General features: G+C 35.4%; 1 protein-coding gene across 1 annotated transcript; it reads right to left on the minus strand.

Moving 5' to 3' along the window:
• Nucleotides 1-502: 502 nt before the first annotated feature.
• cct3 (chaperonin containing TCP1, subunit 3 (gamma)) lies at nucleotides 503-12,910 on the minus strand. Its single transcript, NM_173250.1, is given in 14 exon segments — nucleotides 503-905; nucleotides 998-1,129; nucleotides 6,638-6,883; nucleotides 7,158-7,338; nucleotides 9,111-9,192; nucleotides 9,285-9,417; nucleotides 9,515-9,664; nucleotides 10,816-11,002; nucleotides 11,121-11,238; nucleotides 11,663-11,759; nucleotides 11,853-11,915; nucleotides 11,997-12,047; nucleotides 12,218-12,279; nucleotides 12,843-12,910. Coding segments are annotated over 14 exon segments (1,632 nt in total). The 5' UTR covers nucleotides 12,871-12,910; the 3' UTR covers nucleotides 503-803.
• Nucleotides 12,911-13,596: the final 686 nt, after the last annotated feature.

The raw sequence follows: 13,596 nt of genomic DNA on the forward strand, positions 1-13,596 counted from the left end.
GGACTTCACTTTCAGACTGAGTTTTTTTGTATGGTATGGTCTTTCTCAATGATAAAATTTTAGTTGTTTGCTTTTTGTATGTAATATTAATTATAGTCTTTTACAAGGCAGAGAACTGACAGCACTCACAAATTCAGCATCATTTGCTATTTATAAGTGTCTCTTCTACAGTAAAGGAATATGCACAAATTGTCGTTTTCTCTGAATTTAACTTGTATACATTTGCAAATGATCCTCAAATTTAGAACAGTTTCTTTCCAACACTTTATAAATGAGTCCCCGGATGAGGGACGCAGTCGGAGTTTGAATGATTTTTTTCTATTGTTGTTTTCCCAAAGCAAAGTGTTCAATCTGAAAATGTTGTATGTGACTTTGAATTTGCATTGTTATTACTATACAAATGATAAACTCCAAAGCTTTAAGGAACAAGAACTCTGATTGATATCCGGTTGTTGGAAACGAGGTTGAGAAAGCAAAACAAAAGAACCACAAGAGGGTTAGATTTTGAAATTTATCACCGGTAGGAAATACAAAGTAACAATACCAGCAAAATGAAGCACAGAGATACTAGCACAAACACATTCTAATCCAATCCCGGGTCGTTCCATTTGCCGGCGGAAAATAAAAATGAGGGGAGAAGAGCTTCTGGCCTAATGACAACACAAAGCACTGGTGCAAATGGATTTCTGATGAGAACGTTGTGTGTTTTGCACAGATAAATGCTCGTGTGTGTTTGCTCTTCATTTGCTGCATTACTGTCCTTCTAGACTGTTGTTCCTTCATCCTCAAGATCTCCAGCTCCTCTACTCTCTGTCCTCCATCGGTGCTCCACCCGTCTGCTCTCCATCTCCCTTCTTCTTGTGGCCAGAAACGATGTCATCAATGCGCAGTAACAGGATAGCCGTCTAATTGAAAAAAGGACAGAGAGAGAAATCCATTAACAGGCGTAAAAAAGGAGCACTTTCCTCCTGCTGTGTTTATGAATGAGTGTCTGTACCTCCACTGCAGTTTTGTAAGTCTGGGCTTTAACTGCCAGCGGTTCCCAGATTCCCAGCTGCTCCATATCAGCAAGAGTTCCTGTCTCTCCATTAACACCCCATGAGGAGTTTCCCTCCTGAGTGTGCTTGGCCTGAACACAAGATGAAACACAAGAGAAACTCTAACACCAACTGAAATACAAGTTACTCGATTTTCCAGATTATAAAATGCAATTATCTGACGTTTATATTCCAATGCAGCTTGAATGGTGTGGTTAGCATCAAGCAAGCAAGAAACATGCAAACCATAGACACATTTGGATAGGTGCAGAAAAAGAGAAGTATTCATGACACCTTTCACAAGTGCCAATAGATTTGGCATCCCTTTAAAATGATACATCTTAAATATTTTGGATTAGGGTAATGACACTATCATTTTACATTGCTTTATAACAATGAGATCAGTTGATTTATATACATAGCTCGTTTTACCTTCATCTAGATTATTTATTTATAATAGGCTATTTATCATACAAATAACCACTTTACATTGTGAAAAAAATTAATTAACATTAAGAAAGAATTAAATGTCTTTTTAATTAAAAAACACTGCATTGTGGCGCAAATTTTACAGCATTTATTCTGCACCATCCAATCATGTTTGGATTTATCATCATCATCATAATGATTAAGATTGATCAACAGCACAAGCTGCTCACATTTATTTTGTAAATAGTGATTGGGGGTTTCAACATCTGGCAACCGCAAAACATGTAGAGACTTGATTTAAATATTTTAATGATAACATGTTTTTTTTTTTTTTTTTAGAAAAATTAATAGACACCATTACATTTTTTTACTTCTATACTTTTCCCCAGCAATGAATTACCATGTTGGCACTTTTTGATGTAAATTAAAATTAACATTGCACATTAGCAATTTGTGACCCAAAAACTAGTCATATCAGTTAATCAGAGACACAACTATTTGAAAATCTGTAGGATCAAAAAAATATATAATAAAAATTATTATTACTAAAAAAATATGTTGATATTTTTACAGTATGAAGGGTACAAAATATCCTCATGGAAGATAATTTTGGCTTAATAGTCTAATGATTTTAGCCATAAAAGAAAAATCAAACCAATTCATATTTCATAATTGTCCATTAACCCAACACTTGTTTTCATTTGGTTAACGAAAATAACACTAGTGATATGCGAATTGACTTAAAGGCTCAGTTTCACTGAGTGGTACGGTAAGGTACACTTTTATGCCCGCTCTACTAGGACTGCTCAATTATTGGAAAAATCATAAGCACTAGGGGTGTAACGATACACCAAACCCACGATTCGGTTCGTATCACGATTTTTGACCCACGATTCGGTTCGTATCACGATTTTTTATTTTATTTTTTTCGTGTGGGGTGGGAAAAAAAAGATTTTTAAAACTATTTTTTATTAAATAACATTTGAAAAATCTTTATAAACTAAACATCAAAGAACAATATTAACTATGCAAATTATTAACAATATAAATATAGCCATATATAAAATAAATAAATAGCCAAAGCTATATCACTTCTGTTTTCTTTGTAACAAAATACTGTTGAAAAACCAAACAGAACTAAACTCCATTGTGTAGATGGTTCAAGCATGTTGAAAATTCTTTTTCAATCAAGTTCTCTTACATAGAAAAAGTAAATTAAATGGCTACTAGGGATGCTCATTTCGTTAATTTTGCTAACCAACAACCGCCGCTCATTAATCGGTTATTACCGGTTAACTGGTCAGATTACTATTAATTTTATATTAAACAAATTGACGTGCCTATTTTGTGTCTGACACATTAAATATTGCATTTTAAAATACTGATTTATTTATAATAGCGGAACAGAACAACAGAGCATCTTCACGCACCTGCAGTGTTTAGCACAGAAGAGCAGAATAATCTAAATAAAATGAATAAAATAAATAGGACTGCCCTTAATTATTTTCACTTAAATAATTAATTTATATTACAAAACGAAAATACTGACTGATTCTTTTTAATAACCAGCATAGGCTTTTTTTTTTTCCAATCATATGTTTTTTTCTTCCGTCAAATAAAAATCGCAGACTTCCTCAAATAGCTCGCTCCACGGAAAATATGCATTTATTTAATGCCCTGTGTTATTATTATAATTACAAAAACATTTACATTTTAATAGAAATCAATATTTTAAAGAATATGTCCAGATATAGCCTATGGTTTCCTCTCTCTCCCTCGCGGTTCAAGTGCGCGCGATGCGTGATGAAAAGACAGCAACAATGCTCAGACTTTTTGTAAACAGTTTTGTTGTTTAAATATGATATTGCATTAATCTGCGTACATGCTTTATAAGCTGTAAAATAAAAAGTAAAGCCTATTTGTTGCGTTTATTACGCAGATCCAGGTCAACATAAGCGCTGGTTTAGCATCAACAGGTCTGTATCAAACAGCAATATTCTTCTTCCATTTTGCTTCTTTGGCAAATGTGTCTGTAGGCACGGGTTACACGTTATGGTCCCGCAAATTAAGTATGCCTTGCAGTTAAACAAGGGGCCGAAAACGAGGCGCACCTTACTGCCTTTATGTTGACAAGGAAAAACGAAGCGCGGTCCTCTTATGAAACGACTGAATCAGCTGGGTATCTATTGTGCAAAAGTGTTGCTGTCTGTGTTGTTACAATTGTAATATTTAATACTATTGTGATATTCAAGATTTGTATATTCATACAGCTCTGGATAACTTAAAACAGCGATTAGACCTTCAGAGCAGCGTTAATGCGTCCTGTAGTAAAGCGAAACGGCTATAAACTCCAGCAAGATAGAGTGATTGTATGCAGAGCCATATACCTTTATCTCTAAATAAAGTATAACTATAGAAACCGTGTTCATCTTAACTGAAAGCACCTGTCAGTCAGCACTCTCAAAGGTTCAAACAGAAAGCGCACAGCACGGTTACAGAATAGTTTGCGCTGTTACCTGACATCTGGTGAACGCCCATCCCTCTCTGCGCAGCCACATTAACAGTGTGAGCAAATCATCGTATATGCGCTGAAAATCCGGCCGCTTTGACAGCATTGGCAATGTTTCTGGCATTGTCGGTTGTCAAGCAGGGTTAAGTTGGTATCCCATTCAGACGGTCCCTTACTAAGAGCTCCGTGCGAGCTCTCCCGGCTAAATATTGTGAGGGCTTAAACGGAGCAGTGCTTGTAATGTCGAACGAAAAAAAGTGTTAATTAGCTCAACTTTTGCAGGCACGCGTGACGTTATTGGAAAGGTATCACGGGGTGTGTCGCGATTCTCCCTTATTACACCGCAACACAGGATCGTAGATCTGAGTGTCGCGATTTCGATTTTATATCGTGTATCGTTACAGCCCTAATAAGCACGATTATTTTGGTCATAATTGTAATCTTGATTATTCAAAATAGGGTCTAAAATATTCACCCTCCTGTGAATCTTTTTCTTTTTCAAATATTTTCCAAATGATGTTTAACAGAGCAATAAATTATTTGCAGTCTTTCCTATAATATTTTTTCTTCTAGAAAAAGTCTTATTTGTTTTATTTTGGCTAGAATAAGAGCAGGTTTAAATATTTTAAAACCTATTTTAATTTTATTAGCCCCCTTAAACTATATATTTTTTGATTGTTGATTTGATTGTTTTAATTTGTCTGCAGAAGAAAATACTGTTATACAATGACTTGCCTAATTACCCTAATTAAGCCTTTAAAATTGCATTTTTGGCTGAATGATTGCATTTTGAAAAATATGTAGTAAACAATTGTGCTGTCATCATGGCTAAGATAAAATAAATCAGTTATTAGAAATAAGTTATTAAAACTATTATGTTTAGAAATGGCTTAAAACAGAAATCCGTTAAACAGAAATTGGGGGAAAAATATAAAGGGCCACTAATAATTCTGACTTCAACTGTATATATAAAGTTAATTTCCTCCCTGTAAATAAGGAAAGAGAAAAAAAATACAATAGAATAAAAAATTCAAACAAACTGTGCTTTAAGCATCTTTACTGTAAGAAAAAAATTTATTATAGCTTCAAGTCCTTCAGTCAAGAGCAGGGACTGATTTTGTCCTTTTGTTGTCGGCAGCAGGAATAATGCGCGCTGTCACTTTAAGAGCAGTACAGTTCTGATTTATGACTTCACTTTAACGTGTCTTTTGATTCTCAACTCGTTTGTTTATTACATAAATGAGGGTTGATAAGAATAAACACTAAACACCACACTGACACAAATTTGCATGTATTTGACGATTAAAGCACTCGCATTAAGATGACTTTGGATGCAAGTGCTCTGCTTGTCTCTTAGGCAAGCACAAAGAACAGCATGCGATCTTTTTTGCGCTTTTAAAAACATGAATGATTCGAATGTACATCAATGAATGATGCGCATCCCGTCCTGCAAAAGTTACATTACAGGATGCGCTTTTAGTAATTTTCACATGAAACTGAGCTTTGCAGAGCAACAAATGTATACAACTGGAAAGAGGATGGTATATGATCCAATAATTGTTTTATCTCGATTAACGTTTTTTTCATAATCGTTTGAAGCCAAAATCGAAACTGGAACTTCAATTTTTAATTAAAAGGCAAAGCCAGCCGAACGCTATTGGTTTACAGAGAAACGTCACTAGCACATGCATAAGCCAGTAAAATGAAAACACAGGAAGTGCCATTTTTAAATACACAACCCAGACATTACACTAATAAAATATAGCCGTGTTCGACCCGAGCTCAAACAAACCTTGTTGTTGTCTTAATAACAGCCACAAAGTCAAGAAAAGAAATGGTCATTTGTGACTCTACATTTGAAATAACGAACTAGAGCTCTATAATAACGTGCACATGATTACTGAAGTGCTTCTCACATCCTTCAAGAAAGAGACAAATCGCAAGAGTGAAGCTGATTAAACAAAGGAGCAAATGATCCTTTCAGCAACCTAAAACATGAACAAACTGTCATGTTTAACTATTATCGCCAACTTTTAGACTATTACGAAGTCAGAACGACGGAAATACTTAACAAAATGTTAACATTACATGTGCTGGTGAAGAATAACATTGAGAGGGTTGTGCCAACTGTAAACGTTTTGTATTAATTATGAACGCAATAAAGCCATAGAGGTTTTTTTTTTTTTGTAATTGGTACCATTTCAGAGACTGTTGGTCTCTGTATGTGTTCATAAATTGTTTATTTTTATAAATATAAATTGCAGATGTTACAGTAGGCTACTTCACTTTATTACTGATGTGCAACTATAATCGATCCTGTTCACAGAAAGATTAGTAATCAACTTTTAATTATTCATAAGTATTGATGTATATAAAGCATTTGTGTTTAGTAAGAAGTGCTTCTTACATGATATGTACACTTCAAGTGAGAAAGACAATTGTATCTGGACGTCGACTGCAACTTTCTGTCCATCACCACGCCTACCAAAAGGGTACCATAGCTACCCTTTAGCAGTTGAAAACACAAAACTGAAAAAAAGTGACCCGAAACTAACCGTACCACTCAACAGAAACAAGGCATAAGTTAAACAGTTGTCGGGAGAGGCAGCAATCCACTAAATAAAAACAACAACGTCAATGTGTGCTTTCTGAATGGACGTACCCTCAGAGAAGTGAGCACACGAATGGCTGAAGCTCCACAGTTCTGGATGAGTGTGCGAGGGACAACCTCTAGAGCCTGAGCTACAGCGCGGTACGGCCACTGCTCCACACCAGTCATAGCTCGAGAGCGCTCCGTCAGCCGATGGGACACCTCCATCTCCACTGCGCCACCACCCGGCAGCAGATATGGGTCCAGCAGGACATTACGACACACTTGCATGGCATCCTGTAGGTTTCGTTCCACTTCCTGAGAGAGCAGAGAAAGAGCATCAGTCAAACTTTGCGACATGTCAATTATCCTGCACAAAATCCCTGGCGGAGCTGATCAAAGATTCAACAAATGGCCTGTTAAACCATCTCAGCATCTACTCCTGAGAGACGACTGCTCTGACTGTGGAGACCTTTGTGAGACTCTTTATAACCATTAAAACACATTCTCATTAATCTTGCCCTGAGAGCTGCAGTCATGAATGTTTAACAATGGCCCCAAACTCCTGATATAGCTGGGGCTCGTTTCTCACCGCCAAGATTTCCTTGCTGGCTCCTCTGAGCAGGATGGTACATGCTTTGGGGTCTTTACACTCTGTCACAAAGGTGAAGTACTCGTCGCCGATCTTCTTGACTTCAAAAAGGCCTGCTCCTGTACCCACATCATCTTCAGTGAGCTCATCGGTTCTGCTGGCAATACGTGCACCACACGCTCTGACAGAGACAAGCAGGAATACAGTTAAAGACTAAACACAACACCAATACAACTTAAAGGTGCAGTATGCAAGTTTGACACCCAGTGGTTGAACTAGGTACTGCAAGCCTGGTTCAAAACAAAGCAAGCGCAGATTGTCAGATTGACGACATCAACAGTTGCAAGCATGACTTAAAAGCTGATTTAAGTTGTGTTCTATATAAAAGCAACGGCACGCAATAAAAGGAATATTTTCCATATTAAAAGGAGTTTTTGATCCTACCAAAACTTGAAATGTATATTTTAGAAACAGCTTCTATTTCATGCAGCTGAATAACAGGAAAAACTGACAATGATCGCATCAGGTAAACCTTATGTGCTTTATTAAGTGTTAAATGCTAATAATGAGAGTTTGAATGACATTTTACATGACATTTATTGCCATATACTGAAAGCAGCAGCAGATTTTGAAAATAAAATAAATCGTTTGAAATTGAACTTGAACCAACAGATATCAGTAATTCAGCATGTACATTAAATACTATTAAAGTGGTTTAATATGTATTAATTAGATAATAAACCTCACCATTTTGCTTGAGTGCAGTAAGTGCACTATTCTGTACATCTGAATGGCTGTATTTAAATTTCTGTCATGTTTCATCTTTATATGGTTACAATGCAAGCTGCTCACCTAATGTTTATCAACGTAATGTTTATATAATTTGCTAATTAATAACCACCTCATGTGGAACTCTGAATCTGCGTCTCATTTTGGAGTCTGCTACTGTCCACTGGAGGTCGCATTTCATAAACGCATGCTTTGAGAACATTCATGACTGAATGAGTGAAATATGCTGTTTTCCACCAAGGCAACCCAGAGTGCTGAAATATAATTGGCTAAACTGGCATTGGGCAGGTTGAATGACTAAAACAAAGACAAAAGTCCCAGCACATAACGCACATTTTCAAAGCAAAATATCTGACTTAAGCATTGTTTTTCAGATAAACAAGAACATTCACTTGGCATGTTTCTTAAATATCTGCAAACACATTATGGTATTTTTATGTTTTGTATGTTTTTTATGTTGAGTCAAAAACTTACATACAGCACCTTTAATATTTTTGATTACTCGAAGACTTTATAAAATGCTCCCAACTTTTTTGGCACATTAATAAAGCTGTAATATCACACATCACTATTAAAAAAAATTAAAAAGTGCACCATTTTCACAAATCAACATCAATAAGATTAAACAATGTCTAAAATCCCCTCAAAAAGGGTGCAGTTTCTTCATTGAGTGAAATATATTTTTCAATGCAAGCCTGTATCTACTGGCATTTAAGGATGCTCATGAGCAAAGACATTATTTTACTTTATCATATTACATTAAATCTTTAAACTTAATTGCAGAAACATTACATTTAACTAATCAAAACACAAATAAAATCAAAACACAAATAGCACAAAATTACTTCAATTTCAAATGTTTCAAAATATGACTAAATAATATAATAGTATATAAACAAATTAATCATTCATGCCAAATTGTGAACCATGTTGACAAATTCATGAACAATATAAATCCAATAATTCAACAAAAAGTGACTCCCAATTCAGACAATCTGACTTTACACAAGCAGTACCTTCAATTAGGTGACTAGAATTTATAGATCCATTAAAAATCCCAGGATTAAAATGAGTAACATTTTATTATTATTATTATTATTATAAGAAAAAATAATTCACAAAAATTAACAAATTACACAATAATAATTTGTTGTTTTAAATCACCTTGCAATGCGGTTGTTGTCCGTCTTCCTGATACGGCGGATAGCAGTGATGTTTGCTTTCATCAGATAGTGCTGAGCCAGATCTAGAGAGATGACAAATAAATTAATATTCAAATGCAATGAGAAAACACCCCCATTATTTCTCAAACCCACGACCACGAGTGCTCATTTGTACCAGAAATGCCCTTCTCTGTGAAGATTAGGTCAGGTTTGAGCCGAATGATGTCTTCACAGATCTGCTGAACGTATTCTTCCTCCATCTGCAGAATGCGGGCGAAGTCTTCCTCACGAGCAATCTCAATATCAGTCTGAAGAGAAAGGCATCAATAGGTTTTACAATTAGAATGGTCAAATATACATTCAATACATTTGTAAATATACATTTCTATTGAAATGGCATCTCACCTGGCTCTCGCCCTTCTTGTACTCCAGAGAACAGTCCAGCAGAACAATTCTGGGGTTCTTGATGAGTCTGCGCATGCGGGGATGAGTTACATCCTTATTCACCATCACACCCCTCAGCACGCATGAGTCTTCGATGATGCCACCAGGAACCTATACAAACACAAACATTGGAAAGAGTGCTATCAGACACACAGACAACGAAAAACATTTAATCAATCAGTTTAAAGGAGTGAACCGCTAAACATTAAGAAACAGAATTTTCTCTGATTTCTTAAGGTCTGCGGACACAGAGATGATTTAAACTAAATTAGGTTGATGCTTGAAACTATACATTGTGCAACCAAAAACCAAAACCATGATTTCTGATTAAATGAGCTTTCCATTAATTGGTTTGTTAGGATAGAACTACAGTGTAATTGGCAGACATACAAATACTTGAATACCTGGAATCTGAGGGTTTAAAAAATATAAATAAAAACACTTTAAAGTTGTCCAAATTAAGTTCTCGTCAAAGCATTTTAATAATCAAAAATTAAGTTTTGATATTGTAATGATTCAATGTATATAGACAATACCTAAATTATTGCTAAAAATACTACCTATGAAATGTTTTTCGACCATCGTGTGGTGCAAGTTCTGTGACGTTAGATCTGTTTTCATAGCTGTGACATGTGGGCGGGGCCAAAAGACACGGAAATGGAAGCAAAGCCAGTGGCCTGGGTATTTAATAAGTGTCAAGTCCCATGGAGGAGCTTCACATTAATACTTTTGTGTTTACGTTATGCTAACACAAAACTAAAATTTGTGTTGGGTTATATTATGCATTATATATATATATATATATATATATATATATATATATATATATATATATATATATATATATATATATATATTGTGCTATGGTTAAAGTTCACCAGTTCCCAGCTCTTTTTTCTGTGAAGGAGTGAGTTTAAGCTACTTCTACAGTAGCATCTGAGGCATTTCTGGTGTATATTTAAAACTTGGGTAAAGAAATTTGACACGGTGGAACACAGAAATTCCACCATCTACTAGCATTTCGAAAGTGTTACTGCAAGAGCAGCAGAGTCAGAACAAAAATAAATAAATGCACAAAATGGCTTTGACTATATGCAAGGTATGCACTGGGGGTACAGCCATCACTCAATGAAGAAGTTTAGATCAAGCTCAAGAAACTGCTCCCTTTTCGGCCACAAGGGTTTTTAAATTCTACAAACAAACCACTTTAAAATATCAAAACTCAACAGTAACAACAGAAAATCCTCTTGGCCATATCCTACCTTTTCAACTTTGGCATACTTCTTAATGTCAATCTCTTTGCGTCCATTTTCCTCCAGCTCAACAGTACGGACAGCATCCAGAGCGATGTTACAGGCCAATGTGGACCAGCGGCTGAGTGCTTTGGTGTTGATTGCAGAGTTTATTATCTTCAACATCATGTCTCGATTACTCACATCTACTGGAGTGCTATTGTCAGGGAGTAAAAGAGAAAATATCAGAGTCTGGAGGACCAAAATCAAGCTACCACCTTTCTATTCCACTGATAAACTCATACAGAACCAATGAAGAGGTTTTGTGTGATTACCTTATGTCTTTGAGTATGTTCAACATGTCATCCAGGGCTTGTCTGTATGCACCGATCACCACAGTAGGATGCATCTGCTGCTCCAAAAACTGCTCAGCCACTGACAGCATCTCACCCGCTGAAAAGATAATTATATGAAAACATGAGCAAATTCTGCTGGACAAACTGAATTAAAATATATTGTTACATTTCATTTAACCTGAATAATTCATGATCCCCCTTTTAAATCATAAATAATAATAATAATAATACTAATAATAAACTAAATGTAAATATCTTGTGAATCTGCGCATAAAATATGCATATAAAAATATTCAGCATTTCTCCAGAAGAGGGTATAGTTTTTCATCCTTGTCGTGAGAATTATTGCAATTTCTGAAATGATTTTAAAAATTCGACAGAAATACTATCTATAAAATTGCATAAAATGCTCATGCAAACGTGATTTAGACGATAGCAAAACTGTCAACACAAGTTGCATTTAAATACATAATAATACCAGATCCAAAGTGCAATGCACAGTAAAAACAGAAGACCCTCACCTAGAATGATGACAGAGGTGGTCCCATCTCCAACTTCTTCATCCTGTGTGCGGCTAATCTCAATCATGGACTTGGCAGCAGGATGCTGGACCTGGATCTAAAATCCACATGAAACAATTTAACATTCATTAAATTCAAGATACAGATTTCATTTAACAATTCACAGATAATGTAGCAGGGTTCAAATCACCTCTCTCAAAATGGCATTGCCATCATTGGTCATGACGATACCACCCATGGGATCCAGCAGCATCTGCAGACAAAACATATTTTTATCTCTTTCTATAACAAAGATTCACTTGGGAAAATGATAACGTGAACATCTCAAGCGCACCTTCATCATAGCCCTTGGTCCTAGGCATGTCCTGATGATGTCTGCTATGGTCTAAAAAAAGGGAACAGAAGACAGCAAGTCAGGTTGGTGATATGATTTATGTGACATGTAGGCAACGTTGAAGTAACAAAAAATACATTATATATATATATATATATATATATATATATATATATATATATATATATATATATATATCAATAAACTAAACATAGACTCACCTTAGCCGCAGAGATGTTTCCAATCTGGACCTTTCGTCCAGATTCTCTCTTGATGTTCTGACCTGTACCAAAAACAGAGCCAATGGGCATTAAATCTGCTTCTTCATATGATGAATTCTAAACTCTTCATTCACTAAAAAAATAAAATAACATTCACTGCCTTAAAACCTAACATCAAGCCAAGACAACTGAAAAACAATACAACAAATCTGTTTCTTAACACGAAAAGGGTGCAGCTTTAGCAAGCCCACCCTCTACGCACTGCTGTTAGCCTGATGCTAACTAATTCATTCCTTTAAAGCGTCCGTTATATAGAAATGACAAAGCCAGCAAATGACTAGAAACTAAAAATCGCTAGATTTATTATTGACTCTGCAACCTGAGATGCAAAGTCTTAAACAGTTATACCAGTAAATGTTAGCTAAGAGGCTAACACAATGACTAATCTGAACACTGACATGAGCTTGTCAGACACGCGAGGCCCCCGTGCCACACTAGTTAGCTTAGCATTCAAGCAAAGCTACATGAATAAAACTCTTATTTTGACTGCTACAGAGACCAGCGGCGGCTCATGCGATAGCTCCAGTAATAGATTTAAAGATAGAGTATTGAAATAACCACTCACTAAGCACGAGAACCGGTCGGCCCATCATATTTGCGGCGTGGTTAGATCACCGGTACCGGACAACGCGCACAACGGCAAGAGGAGAGGATGCACGAGGCGTGGTTGAGAACTGAGCAACAGAGTGGACCAATTAGCAAACGAGATGCCTTTGACAGACATCTATGTCCACCAATCAAAGAGAGCAAGGCAATGCTTGGGGCCAGGTCTAGAGTGAAGCATAACTGAAAAGTTCTCGAAAGAACGGGCTTACATAGGTAAAGAAGTACACTTTATTGATTAAAAAACGTATTTTAAATGTTTAACATAGTTGATACACACAAATAAATAAACATTTTAAGATCTAAACAAATTAAAATCTACATTTCTAAAAACATTTATTATTTTAACATTTCCATTAATTAATTTTCTTCTAATTTAATATATATATCAAAATGTGTAACTGCGTCTTGCTTTTTAACATATAATTTGTTAACGTTTTTTTAAAATACTATCCCGTTAAACAAATAGTTATCAGTTTTATTACCATATTAGGTCATTTTAAAATGACGTGAACTTTATTTACTAATTAAATAATTTTACTTTTATTTTGTGATAAGTTTTGTAGTAATTCATTAGAAGGTGAATGAATTTATGAAATATATCATACAATGTAGGATCTTCATAAATCTAAAACGAAATAATATTTTTAACAATCATTCATGATTAAAAACAAACAAAAAAATCAAATATAAAAATATGTTTACACCAATACAAC

This window comes from Danio rerio, chromosome 16, assembly GCF_052040795.2.
Source record: "Danio rerio strain M-AB ecotype USA chromosome 16, GRCz13ab, whole genome shotgun sequence".
Classification (NCBI taxonomy): Eukaryota; Metazoa; Chordata; class Actinopteri; order Cypriniformes; family Danionidae; genus Danio; species Danio rerio.